Source organism: Chelonus insularis, unplaced genomic scaffold, assembly GCF_013357705.1.
Source record: "Chelonus insularis isolate UGA/USDA-ARS -01 unplaced genomic scaffold, ASM1335770v1 contig_324_pilon, whole genome shotgun sequence".
NCBI classification, from domain to species: domain Eukaryota; kingdom Metazoa; phylum Arthropoda; class Insecta; order Hymenoptera; family Braconidae; genus Chelonus; species Chelonus insularis.
The window spans coordinates 265,375-291,722 of record NW_023276494.1 but is presented as its reverse complement, the minus strand read 5'-3'; the positions used below and the strand labels follow the sequence as shown (position 1 = coordinate 291,722).

Genomic DNA, 26,348 nt, shown 5'->3' with positions numbered 1-26,348 from the left:
GTACAGTAAACTGTTAAATTTTTCAAGATAAAAAAAAATAGTGTAAATTTGTGTTATCGTGATAACTGTTATTAATATATTTTATATAATGTAAAACACTGTCTGACAGTGTCGAAAATCTTCAGTTGCCTAATTATAAGCACCTGAAGCAATTAAAAATGTGATTAATTAATATTCTTAATCAGCTGTACAAAATAATATTGCAAAAATGAATTTACAAGTTCTGAATATTCAAGGTAAACAGGATAATTTTTGCTGATATAGTAATGGCTTTTGATGCACACGTGACGAAAAGATGTATCAATCTTCTTCTTCATAAGTATATGAATTAATAATTGAGGAAAAAAAAATTGATTAGAATGTTTTTCTTGTTTGCTAAGCAGATTCAAAGATCCTAGTGTTGATTGGATGATAGAAACTTAATATTAACAGTCTAATAGCCAGTCTCGTCTTCACTAATTGATATTTAAACGCAAATCATTTATTCTTCTTCTTCTTGGATGCTTACCTGGCGCATATATGTATACATACCTTTAGTGTTATGATAGAAGAAGAAGAGAAAAGAAGACAAGAGGGAAAAGAAGAATTTATACTGCGTGTACGTTGAATATTCATGCTTTGGTGCATTATGAGTTAGTACCTCTATCTTTATCCTGGCTTCATTATATTGCCTATTTATGCTCGTAACCTTTCCTTACGGAGTTCACACGCAATCTCATATTCTCGTGAAAGACGAGCCCGTTCAATTTTATTTATCGACATGTTCACTTTTTTCGCTTTATTTCATTTTTAATTAGAAAAAAATGCTATGAAAAATTTACACTTTTTATTTACAAGAAAAACTGTTGGTTGTAATCATCATTTATTGTTGGAATGATTCAATTAAAAGTTTAATTGCTTACTTAAAGCTTAGGTTGGAATTTTTGAAGTTTTGCTATGAAGTAATAGAACTGTTTAATCTAGGAAATGAATAAAAAGTTGTAGATTATGAAAATTTTTAATTGATTAATTATTAGAATTAATAGTGACTTTTAAATCTTAGGATTGCGGATAGATTTTGTAATTCATTCAAAATAATTAATTGGTAATAGAAATATTTTATTTTCTCATCAATATTTACATTTCAATAAAAACTACTGGCCTTGGTCCCACCGTCACAATTTTATTTAATATATTTACATAACTTCATTTTTTACTATTTAATATTTATATTTAAATTATTTCTTAAAGCTATCCTTTTTGCACAGATTAATTGCACAATTTTAAAAAAAAAATATCTATGAACAATTTTTACAACAAATTATTTATTAGTTATGTACTGGCCATAAATCTCTAATTAATAACTAATTAGAGTTGATTTAAAGAAGTATTGCAAATAAATATTTACATGAATCTTAGCTAATTTAGTTTGGAAAAGTCAGTATATAAAATCGGTCGAGTCCAAAAATGCAAAACAACTATCTTGTTAAAAGCGGTCTTATGTTCAGCAAGATGAGCTCGTGTCTATGGATAAACCAGTTGCGAAGGTATTGTCCAATTTATTTATTTAAAAAAAATCTTAATTTATGTCTTTCTTGAATTTTTTTTTGACCTGATTCCCATCTAAAATTATTTCGGTTTGTCTGTTCAAGTTCAAGCCAACCGAAAGAACAAATCTATCATCATTTTGACAGCCAATTTGACCGATTGCCTATGGTTCTGGACAAAATCAATGAGGCAAAGAATCGATGAAGGTGCTGGTACATCGACAGGAATCGAAAGCAATGAGGTTTATCTTTAAAGCATTGGTTAGTTGCCGACACATGTTCTTGAGCTTCTTCAACACGTTCTTAACACGTGCATGATTATTGTCAATATGTTTTACGATGATAGACCGGGATAGAGATCGTTAATTAACCTGGACATATCGATTATCTCATTCATCTAGATAATCTCTCATTAAAAATTTTTAAAGCAGAAGTGAGAATGTCAGGTTCATTTTGCTGATCGATTATGACCGAATAATGAGGTCAGCTTTTACTGATTTTCGTTTTATAATTGGACTTTTTTGATTGCTGTCTTTCAAGTTTAAATTAAAAGATCCCCCGGAGATGTTAAAAAAATTTCAATTGATATTATTTTATAATATTATATATTATATTGGATGTTAATCCATGAAAGTCTCTAGTTAAAAATTGGGTCAATATGCTGTCTGTATTTAAAATTTATATCGTTGTCTTCATAAACAAGATAAAAACATTGCAAAGTCATCAAATATCTTTATCGATACATAGTCGTAAAAATTGGCTTTGCTCAATTCTCCTAACGACTAAAAATGTTGCCGAACATTTTAGGATTGCACATTCCACAGAAAAATAATTGTTTAATTTTTTTCTATATTACGCCCTGGTAGTAAGATCAATCGGTAGTGGTCTTCTCTTTAAAATAGGACTTTCTCCATCACTATCCTCCAAATTGACATCTTCTTCTGATTCCTCACTTGTTATTGTTCCACTTGTTTTCATAGACAAGTCAATAGGATCATCTTGAGGTGGTATGCAGTCACGATCAGGACTGGACCTTGGTGAATCATCAATTCGTGATTTCTTAGATATTGGTGATGATCGTTGACTCTTTAAAACAGCATCTAAATAAAATCTCTTATTTGAAGAAATTTCTTCACTTACTACATTGTGATTAGCCACGTATCTGCTATTATTGTTCGTAATATTTTCGTAATTGTCGCTGCTTCCTGGTGTTAAATCGGTGGTTGGAGGATTATTAGCTAATGGTGAGCTTCGAAGTGTTGAATGATTAGGAAGCAGACTAGGATGAGTATGAGACGCATAAAGGTGATAAGGTGAGAACATGGATAGGCCAGGTGGTGGTAGAAATGATGGAGGAAGCAATGACATACCACCAAGGTATCCTAGAGGAAGACTCATCATTTCCTTGCTTAGTGATGATAAGTCTGGTGGTGGAAGATGAGGATGAAGAGGTCTAAAACCTGGATGAAGGCCATACGCTGCTCTTCTTTCTGACACTTCCACTGAACTGTCACTATTATGTGACTCTGGCGAACTTATTGACGGTGATGTCGAATTTTTGTAGTCATCTAGACCTAACATCACTGAATCTTCTTTACTTCTTGGAGTGGAATGAATTCCCATTGAAGGGGTTGAATTTGGTTGTGGTGGCCGACTTGTTAGATTCTGGTGCTGCTGTTGTTGTTGTTGCTGTTGTTCTTGGAGTAAACAGTGGATTTTAAACCAATTTGAACGCCTACCATAACGTGATCCCGACTTTGACATGCCTACGAGTAGACATTTTCGTAATCGACAAGCTTTGCAGGCCGTTCGGTTTTTTTTATTTATTACACATTCTCCACCATTTTTACATTCAGATATACTTCCAAGATTGTTGTAGGACCTTCCAAAAAATGACTGTAACAGAAAGATAAATATTTTTTATTTCAATTCAATTGTTAAATTAATTTCATAAAATAATAGAAATGAAATGATATGAAATTAATGATAAAAAATTAGTTTCTTAGAAGAAAAAAAAAAGTTACAGTAACTTCTAAGTTTAATCCAAATATGATCAATAACCTTATATAGACGAAAAGTCAGAGGCTCTTGCACCAGGACATTGGGTTACAGTCTGATATTCATCTCGATTTCTTTATTTTTTTTTTCATTACAACTTGGTGTTTCTATTGTTCCATCAGCGGCGACCGTGTCCCTCTTAACCGAGAAAACGAAACTGCAATTACTTTGTTTACGGCGTACGCCACACTCACACGCCAATTTGTATCAAAAAAAGAGATGGAAAGATTAAGAATGGTAAGGGGAGAAGAGGACACTACTATTTCAGAGTACGACAATGATAGTGAGGGTACTTATTTCTTAGTATGGTGTGTTGGAATCATGAATTTCACCACTGAAAACAATTAGTATAGAGGGCCAGAGAGTAGTAGGCCGAGCACGCGCCTTGGTCCCCTTCCTTCCACTCTGCATGAGGTACATAGAACCATATAGAAGCACCCACAGACCAATGAATGAGACAATGGGAGCGTGATTGAGGCAATTCTCAAGCAAAACAGACCTCGAGGTTACTACATTGCCATCGTAATTTTAAGTTTCTGGGGCTCGTGAAATATTATTGCATATAATACCTGTTATTGTATTTATTGAAACAACCTGGAAAAAAAATTCTGACTACTGTTTAGCTACTAAACTGGCCAAGAAGAAGATTCTAATTATGACTCTAAATTTTAGATTATTAAGAAATACATCTTTTCAACATGTGGAAGAAGTTAATTAAATAATTATTGTTTTTACAATTGCGTTTTTCAATTGTAAATGCAGATTTCCATAAAAATATCTCAGTAGAATTTTTTTTTATTTCTCACTTCAAAGAGAATATATTTATTATCATTTTTGATAGAATATATTTTTTTGAGGCCATCAAAAATACTAATGTTGAAAAAATTTTAAAATTGTAATAAATTTACTTTCTAAAGAGTATTTATATTTTAATTTTCTATTAAAAAAAAAGAGAAGTAAAGATGAAAAATTCTTTTTATCAAATGTTTATAACCAAAAGAAGATTTCAGTGAATTTTCGAAATATATTTCAAAATTTTTCAAGAATTATTTAAATACTCATAAAAAAAATTAACGATGACTTTTCAAAAGAATCCAAATAAAATTTACTGGACTAAAAATAAATTATCTAACGATTTCACTGATCGGTATTCATTAAATTTGGCAGCGAAACGCGACCGAAAACTCGGGCACGAGGTTACTTGCGTAATGATTGAAGCGTGGTTGTGCTGCATAATGGTGGCATTTTCACGGTTGCGTCATCGTTAGCCAGGTCCGAAGAGCGTCTTGGTTGACGTTACATTGTAACTATTTAGTCACAGACTGACGACACAAATTATGTAGCATAAAAGTGCTTTCGTGAATCGATTAAGTTTGCCACATATTTTTTTTTTGCTTTAGGATCACTGATTACGCGCGTCTATGAACATCGAGGACTGCGTGGAGAAGTGATGAACGCCTTCTTCTTGTGTTGGGGCCGCCAACCGGAAACGATTAATAATAATCCACACAAGCGCGTGGCCGGAAAAAAGGGAAAGCGGCGGAAAACGTCGAGGTTGAACCTATTTGAGTGTCTTGATCATTTTATCTAGGTTTTGGAAGCCGATTAAGTCTGTATTTTTTTCTTTTCCATACCTGAAAACTGTACCAATCTCAAAAATTAATGTTTCCGTTTACTATTAAAGAGGCTTTTTAATGATGAGAGATAAAACATAAATCAACATTCTCCTGTTGACAGGCAGATTATTCCAAGCTTCTTTTAAAAACAAAAAGAAACATTTTCAATTACAATAAAATTTGTTGCTCGCACACACACATATTATTTATTAGTGATTTTGAAGGAATAATAAAATTCAAATGAGTTCTAGAACCAATCATCAAACTGTATTTTTTTGTTCTCCATTCAAGGGAACAGAAGATGAGAATAAAAGTCACTAAATACTACTAAAAAATATTTAATGGTCACTTAATGGCGATTAATTGAAAATAAAAATTAGCAAGAGATTAAAAGCAGTTCTCCTTGCTTAAAATGAAACAAAAAAAAAGGCGAGAGAATAAATTTCCCGTACCGATGATTTCCCGTCGATGTCGCAAAGCCACAAGGCAATCGCTTTCACGACCCGAGGTTAAACGTTTGGTTAGGCATGCGTGCAGCGACCCCATAAGTCCGAAAGTGTCCAAGGGGAGTAATATAACACACAACATGATGAGAGAATAGTTGAAGAAAAGTGTATGGGTGTACACATGTAGGACATGTTAGGATTGTATAGGCTCAGGATATCGTGCGGTAGGTGATGGTCTGGATGACGTGAAGTTGATCGCGGAGGTGGAAAAACGAACGGCAACCTCGTGGATTTATGGTGGGAGGTGACATGCTACGATGGGCCTGAAAACGAAAATAACGAAACGAAACAATGTCGCGGGTTGCGCAATGAATAACTAGGGCGGAAACAATTGTGGCGGGCAAGTGCGAAGCGCCGGAATAAATCATCAGTGTTACTCTAGTAGTACAGGTTCTTGCTCGTGCGCGACACGCTAGATAATGCTCTCGATTGTTTATTTAATGATATTTAGATCGTAAGCTACCGGAAAGAGTTAGGAAACAGGCAAAGAACAATTAATATTGCGTTAGTTAATAGCTTACTATTTCAATATGTTATTTAATTTTTCATTGATGGAGGGAATATTCTAATTTTATTGTCATTTAGATAAATAGAATTTTTAAACTTTATTATTTTACCACAAGGTTTATTTATTTAATTTGATAATTAACACCACTTTCTAATCTCGATTGTTTGAACAAAAAATTAACTTTATTAATAAATATATTTAAATATCTAGACTGTAATAATTATTAAAGAAAGTTATTGAACTGTTTTATTGTTGCTAGAAAGATGTTCATGATTTAGGTCTAAAAGATAATTTATGATGGTCAAGAGTATTGAGGACCTTCAACTTACCTTGCATCCTTCGCAAGTAAAAGCTCCAAAGTGGAATCCTGCCGCAGGTTCACCACAAACTTTACACTGTTGATTCATCTGTAACAGAAACCATTGGATAAAATATGATTTTAGATGATGGAATAATAAGTCATAAATAATTATTTTATTTATGTCATTCAAGTTATTTGATAGGCATAAGAAATGTTGTAATGATAATAAAATAAATCATTATTGCCACTTGTATTATTGGATCCCAATGAATGATCTCGAAAGAGAGTCTCTTCTTGAACAAGAAGCATATTGTGCAATTGGCTCTCTCGGTCGCGAGTCGCTGAATCGTAGCAAAGTTGGTAAGCAAGAGGGGCGCGTGTTACATTCAACAAGCGGAAAATTCATCGTCATATTTTCTTGATTATTTTTGTCGGACTACGTAATAATTTTACTCAAGATCCAAGGACTTGAATAGTTGAGAAATGACCCACATCTTTTCATCTTTATGTGTACACATAAATACCCATGTCATACATTTGCTTCGTATGCCTGGTTTGTCTGTGAAAAGGTATACTTTCGTTCGTGACAACTGATCGCTAAATAGATGAGTAAATTTTAGTAAATTATAGAGGCAAATAGAGAGACATCGGACTTTTTATTTTGGTTGGTAAAATACTCCTGACCTATACCCTTCAGTCGTTGACTCTGCTTATTCACGTAGTATTCAAACGGTTGTAAGTTTTTTTTTATCACTTCAAAATATTTTTAAATAAAAAGCGAATTTATTGAAATTAACAATTTATTTAATCATAAAAAGATATTTTTAAGTCAACTGATGGTGAGATTTATTTCAAAAATTTGATCGGAACAATCAATGCAAAACTATCTAACATCAACCATTCAACATTTATCGAAATTTCAAACCAAGTGAAACAAGTCGGAATTAGCGAGAAAATGTCTGGGAATGTAAATGATACATTTGATGACTTTTGACATGAAAGATCACGCCTCGATCGTCAGAATCGATCCCCAATCGGTAAATCCTAGAGTCTTGTAAGCGATCTGAAGGAGCTGCTACGATTCTCACGGCTCTGATGTCGGCTATAAGAATATCGCAACCGATTCTACGGCAACCTTCTGCCTCTTGGCGATTCTCGATCTCGATCGTCGGCTTTTCATTCTTTGAGATCCGTGTGGCTGCACGCCAACGCGAAAGAATCCCCTGCGAAACTATCTGTTCGCTTCCCCTTCATGTTCATCCTTGAATCCATTGCAAAGTGCAAGGATATCGTAAGAAAAAAATTAACAATCATCGGTTTATCTTTTAACTCTTCAAAAGAGTTTACATCCGTCTTGAGTTGTATGTGCCATATAAAATACCTGCAATCTAACGATGACACGACCGGATACACACCTGCGAATAGTCAGGGTGCGGGTTAGATAATAAACACGTGTGATTGTTATTTTAAGTTTATGTTTAAGGGACTCATTAATTTTACAAAAGAGTCATAAAGACAAAGAGTTAATTCTTTTAGCGGTAATTGAGTGTATTGAAAAAATTAAAAGCTTAAATAATTAATTTGAGAATGGAAAATAAATGTTTTCTTTTCAAATATCATTAGGAACATGGGGTTTTTATATTTTTGATGAAGATTAAATTTCTGAATGAATATAATTAAAGGTGTGAGAGAAGTAACAGGTGTTACTAATTTTTGAAAAATCATTCATAATTATTGGTAATGGAGCCATAAAAAAATTTTAAAGCTTTTAATTGGAAATATTAATTTTTTTTTCATCTTAAAACACTCTTCAATTGCGTCGTTATCTATTTGACTTTTTATTATTTCTTTGATGAATCATTTCGATGTTAACACAGTACACAAAAATTCCGAAATATTCTATTCAGCCTATCAATAACTTATCCAACAAATAATAAAAAAAGAAAAAGAATCAAAAATTTTCCAATACGATTTTTCCCGAAACCAGGAAAACATAAAATTTTTCCAAGATTCACTTTTAAATTTAAATCAACCTGTTTATAAGGTAAAAAATGAGTTGTTTACGTTTATAAGCATAGATATTATTCAAAATAGTCCAAATACTTGAGGCAATGACGTCTCTTTAATGACTTAAAAAGACACTAGGAAATGTTGAGAGTTAATTTATCTTGTTCGTTATTTAAACTGACAAATCAAGTTGTTGATAGAAATACCTTAGATTAGTTGGCCAAAAAACCACAGAGATTACCTCAGATACTCTTTTACATCCGCTTTTCCAACTCGAAAATGCTTAGGTGTCTGTAACGGTTGCAAAACTATTTGCGGTAGCAAGAGAAAGATAGGAAGAGTCAATATTTTTATTTCTGTTATTCTCATGGACAATGACTCAGCCTAGAAGCACACGGTAAGACGTTAATTTATCGACGATGAACTCAGATGCTTGATAAACATCTCTTCACCCATCATCCATACCTTCATTTATCCCCGCAGAATCTCATGGTGGTTAGAGTTTGGAAATTAACTAAATAAATACCCTTTTATCTTTTTTTTTTAAACTTACTCTATAATTTTCAAAGTCTTTTATCGATATTTTAATACTATCTACACATGCATTAAATTACATTCCATAAAACCCTTTTTTTACGTAATTAATAGAGATTACTTGGCAACAATTCTAGAGCATTGAATTATTTCAAGGAATTTTAAGAATAGAATTCTTTTTAATGGAATTGTAATAATGGAGTATTTATTTTTTTTTCATCTCTCATCTAGAGTTAAATATAAAAGATTAGAATATTTATCAGAATGAGAAAAATATTCCTTACTTGTGATTTAACTAGCAAATTATAAATCACTATTTTTTATGTTGGGATTTTTTTAAATGTATTACTCTTCAATTCGCGTTGATTTTTTACTGTTTTACTGCTAGGTTTTCCATTTTGTTTACTTTTAGTGTCCCCTGGACTGTATCTTGGCTTTTTTAAAATAATTTAATCTGCAAGCAAACACATTATTTAGCAATTTGTACATAAAATGGTAAAAAAGTTTATCTAGACAAGGCCAAACAGTCTATGGGAGGTAAAAAAACATAAAAAACTGTGCTAAAGAAATGAGGGATGGGGCGTAAAAAAAAGGTAGAGTACCGTTAAATTGACAGAAAATAATAGAATAACATTATATTGAACTGAATAGACTGAAGTAGATTTTTAGACTGTTTACAAAGGAAACACTAGGATTTTTATTGCACATTTTTTTATATGTCTATGAGTTCTTAGACGTGCGTACAAAAAGACATTTTTTTAACCGTAATTCACTTTATGATGCCATTGAATTTATCTAAGACTTGGACTGTAAGCTCTAAGTAGTCTTTTAGCAGTTCAAGCTCGGAGTGTGGCTGAGTTGTACTAGTAACGTGGGATACTAGAGTAGATAGCGCCGTGTAGAAAGTAGAAGAGGGTTTGAGGGAGAAAAGGGCATCAGGTCAAAAAGTTTTTTTCTAACGGTATAATTAAATGAACAATAATTGCAATAAAAAAAATTCAAAGCTTTTTTTAGTCATTTTTTACCAATAACTTGGGACAATTTAATAATTTCCTGTGTTATTAAAGTGGTAAAAAATGTTTTTTAGATTTGAAAAAAATGGCTTTTTTCAAATAATAAGAAATACGAAGTAATAGTTGATATTTAAGTCATTAAGTCACTTATTAGTAAATACTTTAACATATTTTTTTTAAAGATGAAAAACACATTGAGATGCCACAAATTAATCGATTCAATTTTTTTATAATTTATTTCAATAAAAATGAATTTATCTAAATTATTTTAATTTAAATCAATATAAATAATAGACGATCAAGATTTGTTTATAAATTCGACAGAAATAAATTCTATCTTCTTAATATTTGAGTGCTTTCATTTATATTCAATTTACTAACTCATAATAAATAAAATTCAATACTTTATTTACCTCATCAACACCAACACTTAGATAACTTTTATAACCTGATCTAAAAGGAAAATTCCATCAAGTATCCCACAGACTTTTTCTACCTCAATAATTCCCTCGATTACTCCAATAAATTATCTAACTTGAAGAAAAAGTCTTTTTTTACATAACTCGTCTGTTAAATCCTTTTTTGTTTAAATTAGAAAGATAATAATATTTCTAGAAACAAAGTCGATTTTTTCCCTCCAAGTTGAATGATTTTTCCCATGATTAATTGAATCGATTACTGTATCGCAGGTATTTAATGTGGCTAATTACTCATCGTTATTAACCGGAACAATCGACGAGCAGTTAATCACATCTCACATCTCCTTGACTCAAATATCGTCACGATCTGGTTAGCGAGCCAGTAGATCAGCTTCCGTTCTGACGAAATTTTGATGTTTGTGACGCCCTAGTAAATTCTATATAGATCGTTCTTGTATATACGTTTATTATGGCTTATGGCATTTGTTTATTGTTTTCCATTGTCCGTCTCCCGTCGCGTTTCATACCCACTTAGCTTAGTATCCATACTACTATACCTTTCACTCGATATTTGATTCCGTCTGCAATTGACTTGGAATATCGTGCGATCGAGTGATTTGTTGAAAGACTCATGTGCGTTGTACATTATAGGAATAACAAAAATAATTGCGATCTTCATCTGATCATTATGGGACCGCTAAATAAATTAACCAACTAATTACAATCACACTGAGATCTTTTTATTTTTTTGCAACTTGTTATTATCATTATTTATGTTTAAAAAAAAATTTGAAAAAAGGGCAATCATAAATCAATTCGAAAGCGTCCGATGTCTGTTGCAATCAAAGTCATAAAGTAGCGACTGATTTATTTTTTATCATTTTTGTTTAATGGAACCGGCGCCTCTTGTAGAGTCCATTAGCCACAAACTAGACAAAATTAATTGGCAGAGCGTTTAAATTAATCTTCACACTCGAAAAATGATTTTTTTTCTTCGTTTCTGTTCTTTCACTTTACAGATATGGATAGAGAGAAAAAAGAGGTGAGATAAATTGCACACATTTCAAAACTAACCTTTGCTGATTAACTTCAGTAGTAATATCAGTATAGAAAGGCTATCCAGAGCCTTAAAAAATGATCGAATGGTTGTGAATGAAAAAAATAAAATTGTTTCACTTAAAAAAAAATATCCATAGTCACTAAGAAAAATAATCATTCCACAGAAGCACTAAAGAGTCACAGTTAATAAATAATTAATGATATTTTCTTTGTATGGCCATCACGAGCACTTGCACTTTTTGGCGGTCAATCGTCTAAAATGATGAAGTTTTATTTAATAAAATACACAGTTATTAAATAAGTAATAAACAGCTAAATAGAGTGTTGATGCTATGACGATGACCGACGGGTGAATGACTCTGTTGTGATGATGGTGGTCTCAGTAATTTTCAAATCACCTCAAATGTCCCCTTCTTCGCGGCGTTACTTCCCTTCCCTCTTTTTTTTCACTGTCAGACACTTGACAGAACCCGAGGAATCCTCGAACGGTCCTCGACTACTGACTCAGAGGGTCACTAGCAGCTTAGACTTGAGACTCTTTCAGGTATACGTGCGTCGATCGCTCTTATGAACACCACTGTGTGCGTCGGATCAACGGAGAAGCGTGCGGGGTCCATCCGCAACAGCACAGGTGGGCCGTTTGGTCCCCGGCTGGACCCCGCATTCAATAGAGTGGGAAAGACCGCGGGCATTAGGGTGGGAAAACACGACGACGCCTGCGAGAATCTCACGTGGAACGTCCTCAAGAAGGGGGACTTATGGGGAGGGGCTTCTTTTACTTCGTCTTCTTCTTCTTCCTCTTCAAGTGAAGATTATTGTCTCTTTTTAAGATTCATCTCCTATCTTATTCTTTATATTCGTGCGTAAAAAGAACTATACTGTTCTTGAATTACTTTATTTTTATCTGATGTTTATTTTTAACCTTTTTAACAGTTAACTATCGTTAATTATATTCCGTTCGCTTATTCAATTAATTTATTTCATTTTTAACATCAGTAAATAATCATAGTAATTATTTTTTTAAACTTTTCTAATTATTTATCACTAGTGCAAAAAAAATTACATCTTCTTTTAGCTAAAAGACATTACGTAGACTTGCAATTCTTTAGAGCTGCTTGGAGACACCTGTACACAGATCTGGCTTATAAACTTAAGTAGATTTTATTTTAGATGTAATATTTGTAATTTAAGTGTGAATCTGTCCTTTAAAAAATTCATTAAAGTTTTCGAACTAATTGATGACACAATTTTTACTTTCTTCATCAATCCGGATTTCTTAAAATGAAGATTAAACGTAAGACATCAATGTAATGTCTTAATTATTGAGAATGATTGTTAGCAGAATATATTCAAGTGTGTTCAATATCTGTTTAGTTCACAACGATTTCATATAAAAATGACAATAAATCAAATTTAATCAATTACAATAATTACCATGAAAAGCAATGAAAAAATCTCTTTCTATTGTTTATTATGATCTTTAATGTTGACGTAAGATTAAGATTAATTTTCATTCCACTTTCGTTGAAAAGATAATTATTACCAGGAAATATCGTTGGTGTAACTTTTCATTAAAAATTACATTTATTATAATTTTTTTATTTCTATCAAATACATTGACGTCATTTATGCTTTTAAGAAAGGTCGTCTTTTAGTTAATAATTAGTGTATGATTTCTGATATTAATGTTTACGACTTCCGGCGTGACCATAATTAACGATAGACACGTGAAATTATCAGCCACTCGATATTAGATATGATAAAAATCACTTTCATAGATAAACTTAATCGATTTATATTTGAAAGTATGTGAAAACTGAATGCTATTTCGACAGCTAATGCTTTATTCATTAAAAACATTAGATTGAATAATTGTAGTGTATACTATTTTTTATTTTATCGGTCTATTGTGAAATGATGATGCTTTTACCTTGAGAATATTACAATCTCAAGCATAATAATAATAAAAATGAGTATATTAATTCAGTACCTCTCAATGAATCTTTAATGTTAATTTATCCTTTGAGGGAATTCCATAGAGATTATGAGTTCACCTACTTAAATTCTCAGAAATATTTTCCATATTCTTTGAACAAAACACTGTTTACTTAGAACTTGGGATTATTTGAAACTCTTGAGACCTTTATATTTGGTAGAAAAACCAGGGTATTAATGCCATTTAGTCCAAAAGATCTTGTATGTCATAAAAAGATAATAACTTTGAATAGTAAATCCTTAATTAGATCTTCTCAAGTCCCGTTTACTATTCCAGACGCTTTATTAACATTTTTTATGATCAAATCTGTCGGCCAATAAATGTTAAAAGCTCTTTATAAATTTTTTTTTTTTATTTTTCTCATGGCTTAGTGGAGATTTCAATGCTTGGATCTTGCTATTATGTCGAGCTTTGGTTTATGATGTGTACCGATAGGTTGCACCACCAGTGCTGTCTGAACTGCAAGCAATTTTGTCTAGTTCTTCAACATTTCCATAACGTGAAAGGAATCTCTAATTAACTGATCATTGATTATTACCAATAAAAGTATCAATTGATTTAAATAACGTAATAAACAAATTATTTTTTTTTTTGATTGAAAATTTTTGTTTATAAAATTAAATTGAATTTTTAGAAACTGCTTGCTAGATGTAACACAACTGAACTCTTTTAAACATGAGTCAGTAAAAATCATTGTGGAGAAGTGTATATTCACTAATTTGCAGTTAAAACACCATCACTGTTTGAATTAATGCTATTATTATCACTGGGAACAATAAAAATCCAATGATTCATTTTGAGAGAGAAGCAAAGTACTCCAACTTAGGACAATGTTTTTATCGTTGCTCATGAGAATATCTATTGCTACTTAACTATTCATAGATTTGGACAAATTATTTTTATGGACTGATAGTGATAATTTGGTATCAGTTGATGACGCATTTTAAGTATCTGTGTCTTAGGTATCAGGTTTTATAACAAATTGTTGAGTAACAGGCTTTTTCCAATTCTTAACTGTTCAAAAAGATATTCAAAAAAATATTCAGAGTTCCTTGGTATGAACTCAATGCAAATCAAAGCAATTTTTACGATGAGTATTATCTAATTGCCAATGCATAATGAGAGTACTTGAAAGAATAGTAACAAAACAATTAAAAACAATATGTATCTATATATATATTCTCGTTAGTCTAGTTGGTATGATTTTCGCGATGGGTACGAGAGATCCTAGGTTTGATTCCTGGATGACCCCATAAATTTGTTTTCAAATTCTGTAATTAACTGTAATCATTTATTATTTCACTATTACTCCTATCCGAAGGATATTTTAAATATTAATTGTTTAGTTTGTGTATAAATTTTTAAATATAGAACACATGTCAGTCATAATCATAAATCAAATACGTTAAAATAATTGATTTGATTGTTGAAATCAGTCTGGTTCCATTAGTGTCGACTTTATGTATCGAACATTTATAAAACATTAAGTTGACTCATCTTTTTACTTTATCGCCCAAACTTTACCGTTCAACTTAACTTTTCGTCCATTGAGTTTCTCTTTTATCTATCAGACTATTAAATTATATAGACATTCTATTTTTCTCAAAGATATTTTCCAAGATATCGGATAATTTTTTTTCCTCTAACAATCTTAGGTAAAAGACCAGGAAATAAAATAATGTCGAAGAAGGAAAAAATGATTCGAGTTCAGATAAGATTCTAATGGAATTTTTTTTTTTTTTTAATAAAGTGTCTTTTTGACTAGAGAACTTTAAAAGTAGTACACTAATTATTAAAGAGTTCTTCTCTACTAGGTATTATAATTATAAATAATGATTGCGATGAAAGAATTGGAAAAAAATATATAGAAACGTAAAATAAAAGTAATTAATTATTTAAAAAATTTTACAGAACCATAAAAGTAAAATAACAATTTTCAATTAATGAATATTTATAATAATTTTTAGTGTCATGAATTTTTATGAATTAAAAAAATTTATTACTGTTGAAAAAAGTAATGCGTTCATTATGATTTTTTTTTAAAGAATTTGTGTCGATTGTATTTCTCATTAAGGAAAAATGTTAATTCAGTGAATTTTCAATACCTTACACTTTTTGGAAAAAGAAAACAAATCAATGAATTGACTTTAAGATATTTTTAACGAGGCTTGAATTTTTTTTATTAATGGTATCATATCAAGTGATATTATATGTTTTTATAAATGGAATTGTTATTTTTATCTACTTGTCAATGAAAAATTTTTATTAATGAAAGATAAAAAAAGTAATTTTAGTCATGGGAAAAATTTAATAGAGACATACATATAAATAATAGCATTAATTACATGTTGAAATTAATGTGAATTATAAAGATATCATTTAGAGAAAAATACTAAAAAATTATTTTTAATTGGTTTGATTTCAATGCATGTTACAGAATAGTACACTATAAGGTCACTTATAAACATTAATTCTAAAATAGATAAAAAAATTTTCGAAAGTAAATGAATTTTAAAATTGATCTTAACACATCGCTATGGGTTTTTTTTTCTCACTAAAAGTGAATGTCTAATCGAAAATTGCGGCAATTGAGAGATATTAAAAGAAAAATTATGCGTTTCGTCTTCATTATATAGCTCCAAGCTGTTACGAGATTGATGAAATTATCATCAAGGAAATAAAAAAAGAAGGAATAATCGAATTAATTATTTAATTGTTTATTTTCTTTTTTTTTCTCAATACAAAATGCATTTTTTCAACAATATCATTAAATCTGCAATATAATTAATAATTAAATTAAAAAAAAATTAATTAAGAATAAACATCAAGAAAATAATATTAATTGTCATCAAACACTTTTTTGTGTCAAGTTAAAATTCAAAAATCTTGAGCTTGTTGTTATCAACAAAATAATTCAAAAAAGGCTTAAAAAATATTCTATTCAATTTTTTTAATGTTACTATAAAGAAGATAAATGATTGTCAATATTGATTATCCACAAAATTAATTCAAGGTTTGTTTTTGTGACTTTAAATGATAGGTCATGTTGTGAATTCATTCAAGAGTCTGAGCTATTGTCTTAAATAGTGAAATAATTTTTTTGCCATACGAAATAATTAACGAGATAATAGTCGACCATCTCACGACTATCGTAAGACGAATGCAGGTGAGAAAGGTGAAAGCTTGTCGAGCCGAATTTGTCGGAAAGATGATCCACACATATTATAAAATGTTGGAATATAGCTTCAAGGCATCATAAGACTCTCATTTTCCCAAGAGTGTGTCCCAAAAGTGTAATGGGTAAGATGAAGTAGAAGAGACTTGTCTGGCATCAATTGATGTTGTCGATGAAGGTGTCGTAAGTCTAAGTAGGGAATGATAATCAACATAAAGGTTTCACCTGCGTTTCTTTATGATATTTATGGTGCCACCCAATATAAACCTTTAATTGTTAATTGGAGAAGTGAATTCTTTTTCATTTCAATACTCACGCGGCTATTCATAATAACTGTTCAGGAAGTATTTCAGATGTAGACGCTGGGAAAGTCTTCGTAAAGATCTCTAAACATGTAAAAAAAGTACTAACTGCGTGTAGAATTAAGAAGATGATTGAATAACGTTAATAATAGCTCGAGAGGTCGTAACTTTCTGCATCTGACGTGCTTCTAGCTCGAAATTACGTCGTAAAACATCATTTGCCATCCCTATTTTAAAAATATAAACAAATAAATTATTTTTCTTTTATATATATTTGTTGTGTCTAGTGTTAAAGTTCATTCCACGATGTCATCATATTTTTACTTTCTCGAAATATAAAAAGTTCTTACTTTAGTTTGTCTTATATTCATTCAATTTATTTTCAAATTTTTTCTTTTGATTTATAAAAGAAAAAATATTTTATCGATCATTATTTACAATAAATACTTTTGAAATTTTAATTTATATTTTTTTATCTTTGTACAGATTTTTTATTACTTCATTATTCAGATCATTTCTTTTGAAAATTTTCATTTGATTCAAAAATAAATTAAATTTATTTCTTAATGTCGAAGTACTTTAATTAGTGTCCGAATGGAATCAAGAAAATATTTTAATTATTGCCACTTAAAGTCATGGATTGAATGAAAGAATGAAGTTTATGAATAAATAAAAAGCACTGTAATTAATTTTATTTGGGTTTCTTTAAATGAAATGGGAATTTTTAGTGAGTGTAATAGTTTATAGAATACGTTTTTAATTTAATTAAAAAGATTCTTATCGTTTTAGTATAGTAAATCATTAAGAAAAAGTACTACTTACTATGTTAAAAAAATGTCTTAGAATGTGAGAAGGGTATTATTTATGGTCAACACTTGGAATATTGAATTTATTGGAAATGAGGAAAACTAGTAAATTGATTAAAAATTACCTAAAACGTACTTCTTGTTATCGAAATTGTGATTTCAATGAATTTATTACATAAAGTATCTATTTTTTTTTTCATTTGAATAATTGAATAATCATTTAATAATTGATTGCATTGATTGAATAATTTTTCCAGATATAAACATAAATTGTTAGTTTATTTCCTTGTTTTTATAAATAAGATATTGATTTAAAGAATGTGTCATACGGAGTATATTAAATAAAAAAAAATAAAAAATCGGTTAAAAAAATACAAATAAATCTTCATGACCTTACAGATGAAGCATAGAAAATATTCTTGGACTTGAACGAGTTGCATGCGTGTCAGACATTCGTATTCTCACTTATATTTTTTTCTCTTCGTCATTTTTTTTATTCTTTATCTTTTTTACCGTTTAATATCACATGTTGCGTGTTCACAGCTCATCACCTTTTCAATTCAATCTCCACCTCACTTATATTCCAGTGATAAAACCAAAGTCGATAGCCGTAAAAATAATATCATATAATTCAGCAAAACAAAATATTCTGTTTTTATTTCAATATTGCCTTTTTTCTTGATGCAGGTGAATTTGGCTGTTGAAATTAATTAATAGTGTTTTGGAATCAATTAATTTATCGACAGGTACTTTTTGTATGGTTTGAAAAAAGATTTTTTCCCCCACAATAAACTCTTCGTTCAATTAAACAACAACACTATCATAATATCTTTATCACTTTGCAATCTAATTGATTTTCTTCTATTATAAACTATTAATTTTTTTTGCGAATAAAAGGGGAATTTTAACAATAAAGTTTTGGCAAATATTATTTGAATTTTATAATAATAAATAAAATCCATACTTTGTTTAGTGATAAAATTTTTATTTATATTTCTAATACCAGTTTTATTGAAAAAAAAACGAAAAAATTCTTCTCATCGTCTTTATTCCATTTTCTCATCTATTCCATTCTTTCAGAAGATTAAGAAAGGAGTATAATGTGAAGAAGTATCTCACCCACGCGTATAGAAACAGCTTTCGCGAGATTCAGAGAGAAGGGGTGGAGACTTTAATGTAGGCAATAATTAAAACGCCGGAGGTGGAGCAACTAAGGAAAATGCGATATAAAATGATTAAATAAAAAAGAAAAAAAATGATTTAAAAAATTATCTACGATACTTAATGAATTGCTATAAAAACCTTTAGAATACAAGAAATTAAAAAAAAAACTTATCAATATAATTTCTTTATTTATATTCCAACAGTTAACTTGTCTGTGGATGATGATAAGAGAGAGTCTAGATATTTTAAAAGAGTCATTGCAAGGCATGAAGAAGCATCCAAAATAGCTAGTAAGATTTCATGGACTTTAATCGAATATATATTTTTAATAACACTTGCAGACATTTTTATATCTGAATATTATATTATCTATCATATCAGAAGCTTCAAAAGTGTGTGTGCTTCTTACAGAATTGAGAGAGATTAATAACTTGATCGCACGCGATCCATGTGCTTTTTGTCGAGAGACAAGATATGAAAACGCGGATCTATCAGCTATAATGTTTATTGCTTGAATTGAGTAGGACATTTTTTGTGAAATTAAGCGATTTTTATACTAATAATTAATTTATATACAAATTCATTTAATGTCATTATTAGTTGAGTCTTGGGATCACAGTTATTTTTATAAGCTTTTAAACGTATTAAACAAGAGTGTTATGTGAGATGATTATTCATTTACAAATTATCCTTTACGTTATAATTAAAATGAAAATATCATTAAGGAGTTTTTTTTTAAATAAATCGATTTTTTATTTTAATTATAAATAAACTATTATTGATTAAGTTTATTAAAAATTTCTAAATAATGAATTGATCATCATCACTGTCAATTAATCATTTAATTTATTTACTTTTTGTCTTTTAATAATTTAATCATTTTTACTTTCTAAAATCAATCGTTAATTAATTCGTGTGCTTGTAGATTAATAATAAATATTTTTGGAATGAAAAATGACTTTTCTCTTGGAGAAGAGTTTTAATAGACAGTGGATCAATATATAAATCGAAGTCGATAAATTGTCGAGCAACTTTTGAAGCTTAATGACTGTGAGAGAGCACTAGAGCGATGAGACTGTCAGTTGATAAAAAGTTTCAGCTCAATTTTTCAGACGCTGAGTAATTATTAATCTACTCACACTAATGGTAAAGGGACTATGCTAATGAAGGTAGAGTAAAACCTTTATCCTACATGATATTTTTCTTCGTTTGGTAGACGTGATTAGCATCCATCGAAAATGGGAGGGGAGATATTCCTCAATGTCGTGATACGATGAAGTCTTTACATAGAGTTCACATGAGGTCTACGTTGTGAATCACTCGTGCTGACTTTTGATAAATTTATTTTCATATATATTTTAATTTTACTATAATTATTCTCTAAGGCTTTAAGGATTTTTTTAATTATTTTCAATGCATCCAACTACTCTATACACTTAAATAAAAATGATTTTTGAGTCGAAATGGATATTTTTGAGAGCAACAAAACATTTTTAAATATTTTACTATTTATTGAAGCTATTTAGTGAAACATCTTTGTTTAAAATTATGATAATGTTTCAATGAATAATATTACCAATGTGTCACGACATAATTAAATTTTCGCATTAAAAATTTACATTTGTAGAATTTTATCCTGGACTTGATATTAATTACCTGAATAATATTTTTGCTGTGACAGTAATTAAATCATCAATTTACCACGTAGCAAAAAATATTCAGCTGTAAAATTAAATATTAACAAAAATATAGTTGATATATTTTTTTTTTTAAATTGTAGACTGACTGCAAAAAATAAAAATTTTATCAAGCTATTGAATAGCACAACGATGTGGCATAATTTCTGATCATCATCAGATACTCGAAAGGAAAAATTAAATTAATTTAAAAAAATTATTGAAAGAGAGATTACATAAAAAATATCAAATAAAGAGATGTTATTTAAATGTGCTCTGTTTTAAATTAATAGTTTCCGCAGATTGATCCGTACTAAAGAGCATGGAAACATTACTGACGATACAACGGAAGTCAATTAAGTAAAATGTATATGCGATCGTAGGAGAGGACAGGCGGGGCCTTGAGGAAACTATCGTGGACTTGAGACATCCGGTAGACTGAATTAGACCGTGCACGGTGATCTCAACAAATCCATTTAAATCCGGGACAATAATTTCTTCTCCCTCTCTCGGAGGAATATAATCGCGATTACGCAATGCAATTAGCATTACGATGTTCAGTTATACTCGAGAATCAGAAGGAAAATTACACTCGTTCTCGCACTCGTTAAATATCTTCATCGGAAATTTATTTTTGGCGAATGATACAGCATTTTTATTTTTAGATTCTTTTATACACTTTTGCCATTTTTTTTTTCACCTTATGTCCATCTTATTTAATTAAAAGTAATTTTTATCTACTTTATCTTTAATTTACTGTACTATAATTTGAAGTAAACAAGTGATAATTTTATATTTGTTATTTTTGTATACCCCTTAAATAACTCGATTTATCTTTCGTAAGGCGCGAAATTAAATTTGATTGCGTTGATCTCAAGTAACACAAGTTGTTAAATGTCTTTATACTACTTTCTGAAGATTACAGTTATATTCATTCGCCCACCGATAATGTTTAATCAACTATATTTATTGAGAGATTTGTTGATAAAAATTGCGTTCTCATTAACTATAATTATCCAATCAAATTCATATGTGTAATAGTTTCTTAATTTACTCAGTTATTTGGTTATTAAATTCATCATTCTCACAGTAAATTTTTGGAGAAAATCGGTCTTTCAAAATTATCTGTTGATTGATGTAATTAAAGGTTCTATAAAAAAAATGGTGAAAGCATTTTTTGCACTGATTGATGCAAATTGTAAATTTGCCATTTAGAAAATATTTAATACTTTTTTAATGATCCTCGGACATATTGATATCCATAAATGTCCAACAATTGTTAAAGAACAAGCAAAATGAATAAATTAATGTTTTATTTACATTTTAAAAATAAAGAACAATTTTAGGTATATATTATGCAGCAGGATCCATGTGTTTTTTTTTAGAAAAACTTTAAATTAAAAAATAATCAAGTAAATAATTTTAATAAATTTAGTATTTGTAAATCAAATCGTTAAAAGTAAACGGAGTTGAAAACACATAGACTCTGCTCTATTTATGAGCAGGTCCTATTCGAGTGAACCTGTTTACTTTTATGATGTCGATCACTCAGGTAGAAATCTATCTAGTACAATTGAGCGTCCGAAATAAACAAAATACCCACAAAGTATGCTATTATATACCAAAGTATGCCTGGCGCTAATTTATTGCGTAATAGATCTGTATTGAGGACCTGATTAACTCGTAACATGATATTTTGATTTATGACAGGACCTATAGACCTTCTTACGTTCCATGAAACTCATAGCATCGTTGGGCTTAACTTTATTGCTCTAGTTATTCTCCAGGTAGCTAGGATTATAGTAAAACTGGGTCGTTAGCCCTGGGTTTTCAGTCGTGTGTCCGGAGTGGCGCTAGGAAAATTTAAATGACGCTTACTTTTCAATTTATTTTTGTAAAGCAAAAAAAATTGAATTTAATTAAGGATGATTTTATAAATTTAAAAATTCTGATCAACATTGGATTAAATTCGAAGTAATATTTTTCTTTGCACTCATCCAAACATAACAGACAGAAAAAAATGTTAACGTAGTGACCTGAATCGGATTACACAGTGAAATATAAATGAATAAAAAAATGACTCAAAGATTCTTAAAGAGTTATAAATATTCTTTTGTCAAAATAAAGAACGTTCTTGCTCATCGCAAATCCCTGGTCGTATTAATTTCATAGCCTAACGTTTCTGTAAGTGACTACTTACAATCTTACGACTACTGTTGGAGTGACAAAGATAAAAGTAACAAATTTTCGCAACCGTTTTGCCATGACCCAGGATCCTAATCCTGACAAACGTCCTCGCGAGAATCTTCACGACGGATTATAAGGAAGATGAAGGCAAGAGAGATAGAAAAGGGTCTCTTGTATACTAATTCTTGAACTCGTAAAAAACTTTTTTATTCGTTTCTTATTCATTGTCCAACATCTCTATCGACTAGTAGTTTTATTCTCCTATTCATTTATATTCATTCTAATCCCTTTTTAGGTGGCCATATGCCTCTATTACAATTTTTATTCTGAATTAGTAACCGAATTAATTCGTCAAGGTGTCAAAAACCGGAACTGGTATGAACCAAGTTTCAAAAAAAGATCATTCCTGATACTCTATTTTTGTTTATTATTTTTTTTCCAGTGTCTAGAGTATTATTTATTCATTATTACTAACAGTGAAAAATATTTTTTGAACAACATAAAAAATGATCATACTTGAAAAAAGGTTTTTCTTTTATTTTAATTCAATTTAAAAGAGTAAGACATATGATGATTGATGTCAAGAACCGGAATTGTCGTGGACTAGATTCCGATGTAACAAAAAAAATAAATAAATAAAAGAGTTTTTATTGTTTCAACTTCAACACTTGTTACAATAAAAGAAAATGACATTTAAAGAAGTAAAGAATAACATAATTTGAGGGCGTTTTGAAGTAGTTTAAAAGTTGCTTTGTCCTCATCTGGGACTAGGTAATACAATACGACATTCAGTCCAATGAATTTCGGTTTTTGAATGAGCCATTTGGAAGGTTGGTGAGTTCATACACTCAATAAGACAGTAGGAAGACAAGAGGTGCGAGTCAATAAAAGATATCATTAAAATAAACGTGTGTGGTTGTCCTCAAATTCGAAATGATTTCCGCTGCATTGTTTACTTAATCTTTTAGTTTTATTTTTCTTTGTTTTAATTTTTTTTTATCGTCAACTTTTACTTTGTTCCAAGTGTATGAACGTTTTTTTAAAATGTCCTAATTAGTGGTGGAATTAATATCATTTCAATTTCTGAAATATTGTTATTTTTTTTAGGACAAATCCGTTATCATTGGGCTTGAAGAGTCGTCATTTATGACAATAAAGTGGGTCATTTCATACTTTTTATTATAACTGGTTGTATAGTGTCTTAAAACGTTGAAATTGAAAAGGGTTAAGAAGGGTAAATATAATTAGAGGGACAATAAAAATATATAACTACTCATTTTCAGAATAGTTTGCAACGTCCTGAACGTGAGAAAGTTATTTCGTTAGCGTAATAATTTTTTTATTGATTAAGAAATAATAAAAATATTAGATTAATAGGTTTTATCATTAGCAGACGCAATCAAAATGTTTTTTTTCTAACTTACAAATAAATTAACTAAGATTGATAGCACCTAAAGATGATTATTGGTAAGCTACTAAAATGTTATATATTTCAAAATCTAGTTTTATATTAGATTTTATTTAAAGAATTTAAATTTTATCGAGGTTTGTATAAATATTTTCTATCTAGGAAGTTTATGAGATGATTTATAATCTTAAAAATGAATAAATTTATATTTAAAAAAATACTAAATAGATTTATGAAAAATACAATATTTATAAGTCTTCATAAACATTTACCATGAATAAAATCACATTAATTCATTGAAGAATATGTTTTCCAGTCTTTATTAATTTTAATATTAAAAAATCAACATTTACAATTTATCAATGTTGACCGGATAACATAAACAAATATGTATTTGTTGTAAATAAGAGTTAAAAAATATTTCCAGGGTCATTATTGTAAACGTAAAAAATTTAAAATACCTCCTAGCTACTTCAAAGATCAAAAGAATAATTTTGAATCCAGGGTACTGAATTCATGCTCTTTATAAAGGAAAGGCTTTATATGGCAATGGATTTGTGTGCAAGGAAAAGCCGTACGTGATACTTCTCGTCCTGAAGGAAAAGTGAATGCTCCGACCTCGCACGTGCCTCGTTTTCGTTAGTAGACATGATGGCTTCAAGTATTCTGAAAACATAGATACATAAAGGAATCATTTTGCTAGATTGTATAGGTGCATCCTCTCTCATGGACTTGATCTGCTGTCTGGAAGTCTCTCCAATACCATGCTATAGGTTTCAATGATTATATGCATAAGGGAGAAACGAATGAGGGAGGAAATGGTCGGTAACTCACTGGGAATTACAATAAGTCGATTATTCTATTTTGACTTGTAAATCTGCGTTCTTTAAGTCTGTAAAAAAAAGGAAGTAGTTGAAAAATGTGTCAGAAAAAATAGTGTTTCAAGGTTCTTAGAATAACAAAAAATATTAACATTACTTGGAATAAAAATCTGAGAAGCATTCTTATAAGATGAGGCCAGTGATGATCACTTGATCATGTTCAAGTTGATGAACTGAGCTGGATAAATAAATTTACAAAAATATTTTTTACTATCAACTAACAAGGAAATGATGAGTTGTGATTTTTTAAATTCCTAGATCTTCAATGAATTTAAGAAATGATAGCATAATTGTATTAAGTCATAGATGAGTGCACTGTGTGTAAGAAACTTGCGATTTGAAAATAACAGTCGTCTACGGAAACGAGCAAGAGGGACAACAACCTGCGGAGTGCAACGAAGGATGCATCTAGCGCGAGGTCAGATCGACGTCCTTGTCAGTCGCAGGAAGTGCGTCCTCTACCCCTCGAACGCCCCCGCTTCCGGCTCGATTGCCTTCTGTCCTCTTCTCTAACATCCGTAGAATGAAGAAGTCAAGATGTTTAGCAACGTGCATTTAGCGAATTAGAGAAGAGGTCTGGGTACACTAGAAACGTGTGCATCAACTTTGAAGTTGCAAGATCTTAGACACTAGTGCAGCCTCGTCAACATCCGTTTCTATTACGAAATGAAATGTACTAAGAGCACGAAGACCTATACTGCCGGAAGCAGATTTTGCGTAACGAAAATTTCTATTGTCTTGTGCAGGACACGATAAAGGGTGAACTTTACTCACAGATTGCTTTTAATTCATTTGACTTTTTTCTTTCTATTTGTCCAGAAACTTCTTTTAGATCATTTTTTTTTAAATTTTTTAACATTAAATAAAATTAGTGGTCATGATTTAATTTTTTTCAACAAAAATGAATTCATAAAATGTTCCTAAGATTTATTTTTGTAATTAAACTGATAAACTAAAAAATTTATGCTTCTGTTGTATTGTTGGACTTTGCAGTGAGCTAATTGAATAAAATAGAATTGGTAATGAAATAACACAAAAAGGTTGCTCCAAAATAAATCAATTCACTGGTTGGTGTAAAAGTTATAATTAATTCTACACAAACTTTGCCAATTTTTTATGGTGTAAGAAGATAAATGTTAAACAAGGTACAGGACCCAATGTAAAGTTAATTATTTTAATGTCATACTTGCTGACTAGACCTTTAGG

General features: G+C 30.1%; 1 protein-coding gene across 1 annotated transcript; it reads right to left on the bottom strand.

Annotated features, from left to right (window-relative positions):
* Nucleotides 1-1,077: 1,077 nt before the first annotated feature.
* Nucleotides 1,078-12,141, bottom strand: LOC118065944 (knirps-related protein). The gene is made up of 3 exons (XM_035081575.1): nt 11,563-12,141; nt 6,544-6,621; nt 1,078-3,422 (listed from the first exon to the last, which is right to left on the bottom strand). Exons 2-3 carry the CDS (start codon nt 6,619-6,621, stop codon nt 2,379-2,381), a joined length of 1,122 nt encoding a protein of 373 aa, XP_034937466.1. The 5' UTR covers nt 11,563-12,141; the 3' UTR covers nt 1,078-2,378.
* Nucleotides 12,142-26,348: the final 14,207 nt, after the last annotated feature.

Excerpts from the sequence above, each read along its gene's own strand:
- LOC118065944 (XM_035081575.1), bottom strand. The coding sequence starts at position 6,621 with ATGAATCAACAGTGTAAAGTTTGTGGTGAACCTGCGGCAGGATTCCAC. Across the intron at positions 3,423-6,543 it reads TTACTTGCGAAGGATGCAAG|TCATTTTTTGGAAGGTCCTA; the intron begins GTAAGTTGAAGG and ends TTTCTGTTACAG.